Source organism: Centroberyx gerrardi, chromosome 21, assembly GCF_048128805.1.
Source record: "Centroberyx gerrardi isolate f3 chromosome 21, fCenGer3.hap1.cur.20231027, whole genome shotgun sequence".
NCBI lineage: Eukaryota > Metazoa > Chordata > Actinopteri > Beryciformes > Berycidae > Centroberyx > Centroberyx gerrardi.
Window position 1 is genome coordinate 14,375,582 of NC_136017.1, and position 14,725 is coordinate 14,390,306.

General features: G+C 41.2%; 1 protein-coding gene across 1 annotated transcript in view; it reads right to left on the reverse strand.

Annotated features, from left to right (window-relative positions):
• Nucleotides 1-2,078: 2,078 nt before the first annotated feature.
• enpp4 (ectonucleotide pyrophosphatase/phosphodiesterase 4) overlaps nt 2,079-14,725 on the reverse strand; it is a 13,085-nt gene continuing 438 nt past the window's right edge. The window contains exons 2-8 of the mRNA XM_071908441.2: nt 11,997-12,246; nt 9,709-10,002; nt 8,838-8,942; nt 8,069-8,267; nt 7,065-7,238; nt 6,055-6,324; nt 2,079-4,843 (exon numbers count right to left, since the gene is read on the reverse strand). Coding sequence (XP_071764542.1) covers nt 4,746-4,843; nt 6,055-6,324; nt 7,065-7,238; nt 8,069-8,267; nt 8,838-8,942; nt 9,709-10,002; nt 11,997-12,245 — 1,389 coding nt within the window. The 5' untranslated portion in view covers nt 12,246 and the 3' untranslated portion in view covers nt 2,079-4,745. The remainder of the gene's footprint in view (nt 4,844-6,054; nt 6,325-7,064; nt 7,239-8,068; nt 8,268-8,837; nt 8,943-9,708; nt 10,003-11,996; nt 12,247-14,725) is intronic.

Genomic DNA, 14,725 nt, shown 5'->3' on the forward strand with positions numbered 1-14,725 from the left:
ATTTCTGCGTTTTTTCTCACAAATTTCTGAGTTTGTTTTTTTTTTCTTGTAAATTTCTGACTTTAATCCCAGAAATTCTGATTTTTTTCTCTCAAATTTCTGAGTTTTTTCTCCCCTCCCCCCAGCTGCAGTAAAAAATAATTCAATCTACAGTGGCCCTAATACACCGTCGTAGACCAGTTCCTCTCGAATTCAATCACGGAAAACGAGCTGGAAGGATTTCGCAGACATTTGCCCCAGGTCTGGGTTCTATAAGCACAGGGCAGGGTCAAACTAAACCTTATGTGGATGTATCTAAAAGATGTACCATGGGCTCAAATTAGTCTTTATTTTGTAGGGGTCATGCTTTTTCTACTGTGATTTTGCCGTCCCATGTTCTTCAGCTTGGAAAAAAAAAGTAGCTATAGAGATTCAATGTGCAAAAGTATCTTGTTTTGTTTTTTTTTCATTGTGGTTGGCATTTTGATTGTAAATACCTTTTTCTGGTAATCTTCCTATGTTGGATCTATGTTCGATGGGTTTGCTTAGATGGCTCTTTCTGATGTACTGATAGTAAATGTTCTTTATAAATATCCAGAATGTACGGCGGGAGAAGAAAAATACGGCTTGACTGGAAACTACTGTGTTTTGGTAGGAGTCTGTGCCATCGTGTTGTCCTGATTATAAGCACACTGATATTAGATCTTGGGAGGAAGAGGTTTTTTGGAGATGATTTGCCAGGCAGCCAAATCTGAGCTGGGAGTCTTTGTGTCAAGTTGCTCTGAAAATAGAAGTTTAGGACAAAATGGACGGATAATGGGTTCGGCGAATCAAACCCGAGTTCACTTCTCTCTCACGTTCCCGTTGAGGACTGAGGATTTTTCTCTGTTACTCTGCAAAGAAGGGCCATCTCAGCAAGTAATCACATCCTCACTCTTAAAATCGTATTTTTTCTTAATCGAGTGAAAAAAAATCTGTCGGTGGGAGTTTCATTTTACTTCTTTCAGTAGGCTACAACTCCACTTGTCAAGTGAAGTAAAGATGAGTGAGTGCGCTGCAAAAATGTCCATCTTACCCCGTTATTTTTGTCTCAGATTTTGTCTTAAAATCTTATGTTTCTTAAAACAAGTGAAAATTCCTGTCAACGGGGTGAGACATTTCCTCGTTTCCAATGCAGTTTCACTTGTATCAGGAATTGTCTCAAAACAAGAGTCAATATCTTGAAACAAGGCGGAACATGACATTTAATTCAAGTTGATTTGCATTGGAAACAAGTGAAACTATCTCACCCCAGTAGCAGTTTTGTTCAGTTTTAAGAAAAATAAGATTTTAAGCCTAAATACTGCGTTAAATTATTTGTTAAGATGGACATTTTTGACATTGCATGCGATTAAACAACTTGATAAGATGGTCCTATTTGCCGTGTGCAGCTACATGCCAGTAAACAGTGAAACACAACCACATATCTCAAACTTAGGGCAGAGAACAGCCAAAGTGAAGCCAGTCAGCCTGTAGTATTATGTTTTCACCCCTGTCTAGTGAGAGCAGAGGTTGTCTGGCTAACTTCTCATGATTTCACCGTAGAAACGATGGCCGCTGCCATCGACTGTGTTCAGAACCATTCTCGCGTCGGCTCATAAAACACCGTCTAGGAACCTTCTGGTCTTCGGGGGATTTTTCCCGGTTCACACTGGAGCTGTCTTCCTGCGGGACAACAGCGAATGTTTCTGACCAACCACAATATTCAAATACAAACGGGGGGGCGGGAGGGAGGGTGGGGGTGACATGACACCTTCTGTATCTCAAGTTCGTCTGTGTATTCTGTGTCTATAATAGTATAAGCATTTTGGGGAAAAGCTGAATGATATTTTCAATGGCTCTAGATGGCCAGCGTTAGGAAATGTGTTATTTTTGTTACAATACCTCCTGGAAATAAAGTCTATTTATCTGTGAAGAGACAAAGATTTACAATAATACAGATGACTTACAGAGAAATTATGACAGATTTTAAAAACAATGTAAAACAGATATAAATGAAAACATGTACAGTTCATTTGATTTTGAACACTAAACAGAAATGTATATGCGTCAGTATTGAGTTCGATTTTATATATTTACCATTTTATTACATTGTAATGTTGTGACTGCAATGAAGAAAAAATATAAAGGAATATACATTAATTTTTCCAAATGTGTGTCGCTCTGTCCTTGCCATTGTGTGCTGTGTACCTTGCACTCTGCCCAATACGCACACACACCTAATGTGAGGGGTGATTACATTCCTTTCAGTAACATGATATTGAACAATTGTCATTTTCATGAAACTTTATTCATTTTGAAAAACTCATTAATCCACAGAATTCACTCAGTAACCTACAGGACAGGCAGGATTTGCATAGTACCAAAAGGGGTTTTTACACTAGAGTCACTACAGGAACAAATATGGAGGAAAAACACTGGCAGAGGCAAGAATAATGAGGACATACCTAAATCATCAACACACACACACACACACACAATAAAACCTCCAAACGAATATCCATCACCTTCACATGTGAGCTGTGATGTCACTTAAGTGCAGGAATGTGAAGGATCAAACACGCATATAGTGCAAAGAACGCAGCTTAAAGGAGCTGCGTGTAGCATTTAAAGGTCACTACTTCATTACCACATTCATTTGGACACATTAGTATCATTACCGGAAACAAACAAGACCATCACCATGACGACTGGCAGCCTCTACCGGCCTCTACGCTGCATTTTACATTGTGTGTCACTGGGTTGGATTTGGCAAGAAATCTGCTGGATTGCTTTACGGCTCAAAGGGAGGTTGCGTTACGGTTGGACTCATTTGTTTACAGTAATTATACCAAGGAATCACAATTAATTTGACATACGTTGATGTTTAAAAATGTTAAAAACATGTTGCACCTTCAACATGGGAGTGCAAAGACGGAACATAGTAAAAGTCTGAACGTGGCGATACCCCTAATTATAACCACGAAGAACCCTCCTACTTGTTTGCTTCAGCAGACAGAAGAACACACACACTCACGTGAATGCATGCATGAACATACAGTATGAACAAGGTTAGAGAAGCAGGCTCGTGGCCAGAAGTTGGCCCGTTCAAGAACCTCGAGCGGCTGGGAAAATGTACGTACGAGGAGTGCCGCTTTGAACCATAACTTTGCTTCCATTTTGACGGTTAATATTTCATTTTGGAGCAAACTTGATGCGAATATAAATGATCATCTTTGGTACAAATAACATACAAAAGCATTGACTGGATACAACTACAATTAGACTTACTGAACAACTGGGGTGTCCTATTGGCTCAGCTGGTTAAGGTGCGTACTATGTAACTGACGTCCCGGGTTTAAATCCAGACTGGAATCTCTGTCGCATGTCCTCCCCCTCTGTCTCCCCCAATGTTTCCTGTCTCTCTCTACTGTCACCTATCCAATAAAGGCAAAAAAATAATCTTAAAATAGACCTACTGAACAATTTGAATTAGAAATCATCTTCTTCAAAACACCATTTCACCTTGTTATGGCATTTATGGTTCTCAGTGCTTGCATCCCGGTAATGATTAGAGATGTAACGTGAGCTTTTTTCCCTTCTGCTAAAAAAAACAAAACAAGCTTCCTCATAGAATAACATGTAAAAAGGATCCATCTAGGTGATCATTTTTTAACTATATGATAACATTTTAATTAGTTCGATTAGTAAAAATACAACTGAGTTTGCATTTTCCAGTTTTTATGTTTGCAATTCTAGACAAAGACAGCTGGGAAATAAAAGCCTGAATTAAATGAATTCAACCTCGGGGAAGTTGCATGTGCCAATGAACTCAGACCAGAGTGTAGAGCTGAGAGATGAAAATGCCACGCCAAAGTGAAATATCAGTGTAACAAAGAAACGGACATCGACATAAACCCAACTAAAACTCCTAAAAGCTTTCCTCTTCCAGAAACAGAATCTCAATGAGGTACAATGCTAATCTCAAATGAGCCATCGACTCCCTCTGCTGACAAAAACATAAAATCAAATCAGTAAGACACCAAATAAAAATTTAAAGAAACGTACCATATATTATACAGTTCTCTTCGAATCCAATTCCCAAAGAAACTCAGAAAAAAATAAATCAGTAGTTTAAACAAATAAAAGAAATATTTATATCCCAAAATAAAACTATCAACTTTGGTATAGTTTATCCTGCCGCCCCAATAAAATCTTCTACTTCCTCAAAACAAGTTCAACTGGCTTTTTCATATGTCATAAGTCATCTGTCATTTCATAAGTCATCCCTGGTAACGGGGAATTTTATAACAGTAACATTTCAGAATCAGAAGTAATGACGACTATATCACTAACTCCTGTGGCTGTTTTCACATTGTGAGCCACTGTTTCACATTGTACAAGAGAACGTAATGTGCTCTACTGGTCAGTAGGCCTAAGGCTTTTAAAGCAACAGGTCTTCATACATGCACACAAACACACACACACTCACTCACACACACGCCAGAGTAAAAGCTAGGGCAGTAGCCTTAGTGAGAACATCGGCCTATTAAAGTGCAACATGTCAAGTACCTATTGAAGCATTCAACAATATCCTCACCATCAGCACCAGCAACTCTTCTCATACCGAAGTCTAAAACACACGACAAATCATTATCCCATTGATTTACAGTACAGACAAAAAAACACAATCACACAGGGAAGACATCTGATTGGATACTGGTGTGTGACGGCCGGCTCTGATTGGTCTAGTCCAACAAGGGTTCGTCATCATCATCGTCCAGTTGCAGCCTCTGGAAGGGCCGGGGGCCCGAGGGGCGACGGGACTTCAGCAGCCTGAAGAGAACTGAGATGGAAAGACGTCCCGGTTAGTTTTAGTCCTGTGTTTACATTGACATTTTAGGGATTTATCCGACGCTCTTAAGAGGGAGAACAAGCTTCAATTCTTCAATCAGCAATATTACAAGCAACCAACAGTATGAAGGTCAAGGGCCGGAGCTACAACACCCGGACAATAGATGGATCAAATATTACCGCGTCCCTAGAATGATCATGGATGATAGAGAAGTGAAATGAGAGAAATAAGAGCCGAGCAGAGAGGTAGAAGTGCCTCTATAAATGTACAGATACTAATGTTTGGTGTTGTACGAAGGTCAAAGGTCAGAGTCACAGTGCCCTGATAATAATCCTGTGGCCCTAGAATGATCATATAAGAGAGAGAAGCCAAGGAAAGAAATAAAATAAGAGCTAAGAAGAGAAATAGAGGGATTTTCTTCGAGAGCAGTCAGAGTGAGTAGATGAGAGAGGATGTGCATCAGTGGTAAGAGGCAGGAGATGTGAGGTTTTTTCTTGAAAAGTTTTCAGCCTACGATGGAAGATGGGAAAAGACTTGACTGTTCTGACTGATCCTTCCATGAAATCCTCATGTAACCTTTGTCCCCTCCTTCATCTACATCTAGGACTTAATAGGTGAAATGAATTTGACTGGAATTAAAAGTGACATATGAAGAGTTTATTTCTAAAATACCATACTATGCATGTATTTTGGGTAAAAAAAAAAAAAAGAGAACAGACAAAAATCTAAAATACAGGGGCGCCAGTGTGGAAAGTTGTTAACCAAGGACTCAAGCTATGAAGATCCTTCAAAAAGTGCCACAATTTGTTTTCATTTTGTGCCTTCAATCATTTTGTGAGCATAGATGACACTTTTTTCCCTTCAATCTAATTTTGGAAGAAAGCTTTTTCATAAATAAGGATCTACTCATAATAAATCCTATATTACTCCTCGTCTTTGGATCAACTTTGGACTGTTTATTAAAGCAGATATAATACATACTGTACTACTAACCTAAGTTAATCTAAATGGAAATCTAAATGGACTTTTCAAGGACCTGTGGATACCTTGGTTAATTAATTACTTTTGACCTCCCTTTTACGGTTTACTTTAATGTTTCTTGCCTTTACTTTCCCTGTGTACCTGTGCCTGTGCTTTGAAAAGCGCTACAAAAATAAAAGAATATTACTATTATTATTAATATTATGATAACTGAGACTCACGGGTGATTGTGGTGAGCAGCAGCAGGACGCCCACCACCAGGCCGACCACCATGGGGGCGTCCATGCACCTCTCCCCAGCCAGCAAGCAGCGAGCCTGGGCCAGGGTGCCGTTGTTGGGCCCCGGGGGCACGGAGAGCAGGCGGCACATCAGCGGGTAAATGTCCACGCTCTGCAGCCCCGTGGTGCGGTAGCCCTTACGGAAGCTGGGCCCCGCCGCCGCCAGGAAGGGGTGCATGCTGGGTAGGGAGTTGTCGTAGCCGTGATCGCCCACTAAGGAGAGGGGGAGAGTGAGACGCTGAGACCATCAACCCTCCCTCCAGTAAAACCTGTTACACAATCCTATAGCACATAACAGAGGTTGGATGACTAAGGTGTTGACTGAGGATGCCTGAAGCAATGCCTCTGACACTGAAGACATCCATGCAAAACCTCTATGTTAGCAAACAGGTTTTTAACAAACAAATACAATGAGAACGCACACCGCATTTTTTTTTCTAAGCTTAACCAACAGGATTTTTTCCTGTCTAATACTTAGCCAATGGATGTTATCTTACTCTAACTGAACTGAAGTGTGTTGGGTTAGACCAATATCTGCCACTCAGTGTCATCCACTACTTTCTGCAGAAGCTGTAATGAAATATCTTTTTCTTTGCACATTTTAATTATTCATTTAATTGTTCAATAATGTTTTTCGTAAATTGATTCATTCATTAATTCTTCATTTAAAGGAGTTTCCCTACCAAATTAGGCTGAGGTGGGTCTCCCTGCCTTAAAGAGCTGCTAACCCTAAAATAATTTAATTAGTCTGGGTTTCAATGGAGAGTTTTAGTGTCCCATGATGGTCTAAATGCTGTTTCAGAGGCAAGACAAGAATACAAAGCTGGGGGAAATACTGAATACTTGTATTTTTCAAAGGTGAATTTTGTTGTTGACCAAATTTCTGGCAAACATTCAACTAAAACAGTTGTACAAGCAGGAGAACGAGAAATTCATGCGGTTAGCAGACGTACGCCTCCGCAGCTCGTCACCCCGCTGCACTATGGTCCAGCCCTCGTCAGCGACCAATATGATTGGCAGGATGTGCTGGTTGTTCCGGTAGTGCAGCCTATCAGGGATGGACTGCTTCAGGTAGGCTGTCATGTGGGTGTGGCACGTTTTCAGCTTATCGAATGCGGCCTCTGGGTCTGTGGAACACACACACACACACACGCAAACCCACACACACACACACACACACACACACACACACACACACACACACACACACACACACACACACACACACACACACACACACACACACACACACACACACACAATAGCCTCAGCAACATCCTAAACACACCATGTTCCCTTATTGGAGAATGGTGTAGCCAAATCCGGACAAATTGTACCAAAAATTCACAATCAATAATGAATATAATTCACCCTGAACTGTTTTCACGGAGGTTTCTCACAAATTAATCACGCTGTATCTATGAGAGTACCGTTTTCACCTTACATTTCAAAATGCAATTTTCATTTATGAGCCACCTACTGGATCTTTTCAAGTACTCAGATATAGAACAAGAATTGAGAACCCTTAGATTGCGACAATGTCTTCATGTAGTCTGCCTATCAGAAAACAACTACCCTAAGGTTTCACGCTTCTTGTTTGTGTCTAAAAAGTCATAGGGGATTGTCTTTGGATGTCTAAATATCTCTATATATTTCTAAAATTCCATTTAGCTTCTCAGATATGTATGATTTCACATTGCTTGCCTTTCAATAGGAAACCGCATCAAAGATCAAAGAGTGTGTATCTGTTTTCAAATCAAATCTAATGTCATCTATTTCTGTGCATACATCCAGAACACAAACAAGTGAGAAAACTGTCATCTCCCACAAGAAATAAATAGGAAAACCTGAGATCCCCAAAAAGTAAATATACAAAAATGATGTGTTTGTATGCACTGGTGTTTCTCTGACTTTGGGTTCGGATATCTCATCTCATGTTCTGTTCAAGGCTGGTTACCTTTGTGTGGGACGATGGCTGCGACGGGGCTGAGATCCACCAGCATGTAGTCGTCGGCGCTCAGGCAGTCGTCCAGCCGTATGAGGCGCTCGGCCGAGCACTGGGCCATGCCGTGGTCGCTGGTCACCAGGACGTTGACGCGACCCCAAAGACCGGTCCGCTTCAGCTCCGATATCAGCAGGCCGATGTTGTCGTCCACCTGATCACATGCAACACGTTAGACACACAGGCATCAGTAGGAATGGGATGATATGGTTATCTCACGATGCGATTCGATACGCAATATGGGGTTCACAATTCAATACAATCCTGATATGATAATAAAAGTTAAATGACAACAAAGTCTGACTGTGCAGAACTGTGCAGGCAAATCTAATCAATATTTGCTGCTTCCATTCAGCTTTTCTAGTTCAATTCATCATAATTCATGTAATCATACTTGGATGGAAACCCAGCCACAGAAAAAGACACATACAGGCACAAACCAGGTCCTGCAAAGTCTGGCCAGCATGAAAAATGCAAATATTCTTTTAACTTGTTTCTCAAGTTTGACTAAGGGAGTCGGTGTACCTTGCAAAAAGCCCTGTATGTGTCTATATGAATATGCATATGTGCATGGCAGTGTGTACAGCTGTGTTTTTTTCTACTAGCATCTTAGTGATTTCTATGCACTGTATACTGTATGCGTGTGAGATTTATATTTTTTTAGTGATCCAGCAAGCTCCTCTGAGGTTTTAGGTCTTAACCAACGACTTCCAGACTTCTATACCTCTTTCAGAACCTTGCCCATGGCGGTGGTGTTATCAGGGCCAAATGTGTGACCAGACCGGTCAGGTTCCTCCCAGTAGAGCGCTGCAAACATCACTCCTTTCTCCTGGATGGATGGGGAGGGAGGACAGAGAGAGACAGAGAGACAGACATATAGTCAGACAGATGTACAGATACAGTGGATATCAAAAGCCTACATACCCTTTCAAATGTTCTAGATTTTATTGCCTAGAATCCTGAAATCGAATCCCATTAAATCAGATTTTTTTTCACTTTCATTTGGATAATAAATAATAAATAATAATTAACAGGCCAAATCTAGGTAAAAGCAAATCTAATTTTAAGTGGTAATACGCAAGATGCTTGTTTTATTGATTTTGTCTCCATCTTTTTTGCTAAGCGCTCATTGCTGTGTTTCTGCACTGCTCTTCCCAGAGATCACCTGTCAATCAAACAGTGTGATGCAGTTTGAGTTTCTGCAGGTGGCGCTCTTTTCTTTGTCTGTTCTGGCTATCGCTGCTCATGTTAACTACCCAGACTTCTTCTATTTACTCTAAACAAACGAATGTGGCTGCTGCTGGAAACGTAAAATGCATCACTTCCTGTTCCGCTGCTAGGCATTTAGTGGAGCTTTTGAGGAGCAAAAAATAAATTGATTTCTACGAAAATGTCATGGATTATTACTTTAATAGGTTTAATGGGTTGCCTTCATGCCTGAAGGCAATAAAAAATAGAACATTTGAAAGGGTGTGTAGACTTTTGATACTCACTGTAGATGCGTTCAACCAGAAGAGCAAACAAAATGGAGTGGAAATACGTCCATGACAGTGATTACAAGGTCCAGTAAGGTTATGCAAGACAGCCATTCCTACCGTCCCATTCCCAATCATCCAGTTTGTCACTTTCCCCAGCCGTTCCCGGAACGTCACGGAAGAGTTGTAGGGTGAGAAGTGCGTTGCCGTGCGGTTCCTGATGGTCACGTCTGAGCCGGGCCACATCATGGCTGCTGTCTTGTAGCCCGAGTCCAGTGCAGTGATCCAGAGCGGCTGAGTCTGGTTCCACCAAAGCGGGTCGGCGTCCTTGCCCGCTATGAAGAGCTTGTGGCTGGCTAAGTCGTACATGCGGCTGGCCAGAATGCCGTGAGACTCGGCGTACAGCCCTGTCACCTGGAGAATGAAAATAAAAAAAATAATTATGTGATATCTGTGATACTAGAATGTGAGGCTAGACCCAGCCATGGTCTGTTTCCTAATGACAAGTACTTGCGCTTATACACAGTGTTTCCCCTACATATACTTGATGATAATTATAATGTAAATTGAAGCTCCACTGATCCCTGTACAGAAACTTTTGAAACGGATGCTTGTCTACATGTGGTTTGGACCTGGGTCCTCCAGTTGAAGGACATTCTCCCTACACACTATGCCCCATTAACTAGATATGGTAGGCAGGTGATCACACTGGAAGCCCTAGCTCACGCTGGACTTTCACTCTGCAGCGATACCTTGATGATGCAGGTTGCATTTTAAACCAAAAAATGGCATACATGACCACCTAGCTTCATGTACTACAGGGTCAGATTGGTAGCTAACGAACTAAAGCTACTAATACAGAGGATGGAAGGACAGTACAGCAGTTCAGCTGGCTTCTTACAACTTCAAATAAGTTCCAACATCAAATATCCAAAGGTAAACAGCTAGTACACACACAGATCTTCAGGACGAAGTTGACTAATCTCAATTTCACCAATTTATTTTGGCCATGTCAACAAACATGCTAACGTTTCGGCCTAGAGCATGGAACAAAATGGACCTCATAGCCACTAGACCGAAGAGGTAGGCAGTAAGGGGGAGAGGTTAGCAGGGGTGGTGGGTGGGGGGGGCTAAAGGTTAAAAGTCACAGATGTTGCAGTTCACTGATGAGGGCTCACAGGTGGAAAGGTGACAGTCAAACAAGCCATGGAGGGTGGAACTATGAATCAATGAGTTACGCCTCAGAAATCTCGAGTCTTAAATAATTTGGTCAAGCTTATATTCCCCATGCGCAAGTGTATATGCCCCCTGTATTCAGGATACTGGCTTATGTCCCGGTTAGAGTCTCACTATGGATAGGCTGTGCATATGCACCTTTAATAACTCACTCTTGAATATCACTATATCCATGTACTACAGAATAAACACAAATTTTGCTTATCTGTGTTGCCCCACTAAATTATTTATCTAGCAAAGTCAGTTAGTTACAACTACAGTTAAAGATCTCTGTCTCTGAACCATTTGTATAATTTTGATGCTTGGCTATATAATATGAGCTCTTCAGAACATTCAACCACCACATATCTCGCATTTCTTCAGTGACTACCTTAAGTAAACTGCCATTACAACGCTGTCTGCAATCCAAACAACTGAGAATATTAATGTCTCAAAGCTTACTGCCATGTTTTAACCAAATAAGTTGGCTGTGCAAAATTTGTTTGCACAGACTATGCAAACCAACAGTAAATGGGTCAACATGTTTACGTGCATCACTAAGCCAGATAATATTGAAATATCCCTGGTATGTTAAAGCTCAGCTCAGTTCCAGGTCACTGTAAGCAAGATATGGTGTTTACACTACCTCATAAACAGAGCACTCAGGCATGACTGGTTGACAATCAACTACAGTTAGAGGTGGAAAGGAACCAGCAAGCCTGAAAAGACACGAGTAATGCCATCTCAACTGTGCAGCCAAAAGGGCCAAACAACTGCGTTATTTAGGTTAACTGATCTGAATGTTCAACAAAGAGCTCTGGTTAAGCTCTGCCCATTGTCCATCCTCCTGAGCGTAAACAGAGAAATGCTACACTGTACGATGTGGCGCCATGTAGACCAAATAAGTTTCCACAGTCTGTTTGAGCTCAGTTTTCATTGTAATATTCAGAATATTCATGTATACAGGGATATTGTGATTGGGATATGAAGATGCACAAAAACAACTGTATCCAGTGTTTCCTGTAGATTTTTTAGATGTGGGGGGTGAGGGGGTAATTTGGGTTCTGAGACCAAATGTGTTCTGGGGCCAATGTGTGCAGATGTGCATCACTTCTTCAGCAGGATCTGCTATCTGACAGTTCATCGTCTTTCAAAACCTCAAAGCAGTGATGCAGGGCTAACAGCAGACTCACCAGGCTGTAGTGGTTGGGAAACGTCTTGGTGATGAAGACGTTGGTGAGCTGCTCCACCAGGACCCCCTCGCTGTACAGGAGCTTCAGGTTCGGCATGGGGAACCTCTTCAGGTAGTCGGCGCGGAAACCGTCGAACGATACCAGCAGCAGCTGCGGAGGACCCTGGCTGGACGTCTCATTTTCTGCGGCCCTCGCTTTAGCTGATGAGCTGAGACCACACAGGAAGCCCAGCAGTATTTTGAGTAACATCCTGAAGAGATATGAGAGAGAGAGAGAGATGAGAGAGAGAGAGATATGAGAGAGAGAGAGAGAGACAGAAAGAGAGAGAGAGAGAGAATTACTTACTTCACTTTAACAAGAGGCACTTGAGCTGCCTAATGTCCTGCCATATTCACTATGATATACATGAACATATCATTTCCCCAAGGGGATTAATAAAGTGATATCTTATCTTATCTTATACATAAGCAGTTATGCTAATTAGATCATTAATTTAGCTAATTGAGTCCTTAATTAGCATATATGTCTATGTCAACATACTTGTCTTCACATAACACGTGGTCAGTATTAATATGAACATATCTTAAAGCATTAAGCAGTTATAGCAGTTTCAAGAAAATCAGTGTCTCCTCATTAATATGCAAATGTATGCAGCAATGGGCTCTAAAATGTCATCAGATCATCTACTGTATAGGGGGAACCTGTAGTGCAAGTATGAAGTTTCTCACGTGTTGCTCTTGAAATTGTCAGCCTACATTTACACTATAACAGGGACGAGATCAGAAACACAAAAAGCAGAAAAACAGCAATCTCCATAGAAATGAATGGGATGGTGTGCTAAAAAAAATTTAATCCTGGAACAACAACAAAAACAAGCATCCCTGATGAAAACAGCTCTGCCAAGAGATGGCTTAACCAAGCTGTGGACAGATTCAATTTCACATTGCTAACCAATATCAGAACTTTATGTTAGTTGAGAGCCGCCTTGGCAACAGACCAAATCATCAGTCAACCACAGCTTTCAGGGTGAAGCTACAAAAAGCAAGAGGAACTGAGGACAAAAGACTGGCTGGGCAAGAACAGTGTGGGCTTAAATCAGGCATCAATATAATGACGGGCTGTGTCTGCGTCTTTGACATTCGCAGAAACAGAAACACAGAGAGGAAGTGATGAATATCTTGGACTGGGTGCCTGTGGCAGATACCCCAAATTTCTGAGACCCCAAAGTTGTCAAAGTTTCTGCGTTTTATCGTTATTCATTGTCCCCGAGTGTTTTCATATCAGTGCACATCAGTTACACTCTGCTTACTGTCAGTCACCTGACACCCGCAGGAAGAAATGCAAGTCTCCACCCGAAAGTAATCCCTCAAAACATGTTGTTTTACAAAGTTTACTGTCACATCCATGTGTTTTTGCTAGTCAGGACAGCAGAACTAAAGTTTAAAAACGACTAAAAACAAGTAAATTGGGCTAAAGCTCTGAATGGCACTGGTATTTTGCTTTAAGCATTTCCTGTATTGTTCCTCCCTGTCCTTCCCACCTCACCTTTACTTACAGGTTCTTGTTTAAAGCCATGTGACAGTGTCTTAGCAAAGGTTATCATTCGAACAATCAAGTCTATGGGCGCTTTGCTGCTTGAATGATTCCAAGTAGATCTTATCTCGCTCCTGCATTGTGTGTTAATGCAAGCCAGTGTCAGATTAGTGACTGCCAGACATGACACACATTGCTTTGCCGAGATGCAAAGATCTTATTTCACACACAGTAACCATTTGGCCTTACAGTATGTAAAAAAACCAGACTGCACATACTCACTGCGCTGACCAGGGTTTTAGCTTGTAATGTACTGTAATAATTCCCACCAGCCCCTCTCTTTCCCTCCCACTCACTGCCGTCAAATGTAGTTTTCCTATTTACTTTTTGAATTGAATGAGTTAAGCAACTCTGCATTAAGAAGAGCACAAGCTGTGATCTCCAAAGGAAGCATGAAATTGGAGTTAATCTGAGGAAATTAGGTTGACTAGAATCACAGCTGTGATTTAGCGAGGCTGAAAGACAGTCATTCAGTCAGTTAACTGAGTCTCTCTCTCTCAATTTGATTCGATTCAAGTAAGCTTTATTAGCCTGAATGGAAGAGAACCAATGTTGCCAAAGCATTTCAGCCATTAGTCCATTACATTTACCTTACAAGTAAATCACAAAGATAAAAGGAAAAACAAAACACAGTGAATACGAGACCATAGTGGTACAAATTGAAGAAACGTAACTAAGTTTACATTATGTTGCTATTATCTATAGAGACAATAAAAAATGTTAAAATCATAAAGTTTGTAGCAAACTTCCCAGCAACACAGTCTTTTCCTCCTCACCAAGCACCAGGCTGCTGGAAGTTTCATCACATTAGAGAAAAGAGGGGAAAAAATCTGGAACACATTCAATCCAGGGTAGTATTGTCTCTTATTTCCACATATTTGGGGCATCCAAACATAGAGATATAACACTGTTATATATATATATAACTGTTATATCTCTATGCATCCAAATAAAAAAATTATCTGGCTCATGCAGCTCACAATTTGACACAATCACAAATTCTCTAGGCACAGGATTTTTTGTCTCTTTCACTCTGTCTGTCTGTCTGTCTGTCTGTCTGTCTGTCTGTCTGTCTGTCTGTCTGTCTGTCTCTCTCTCTCTCTCTCTCTCTCTCACACACACAAACACACACACAC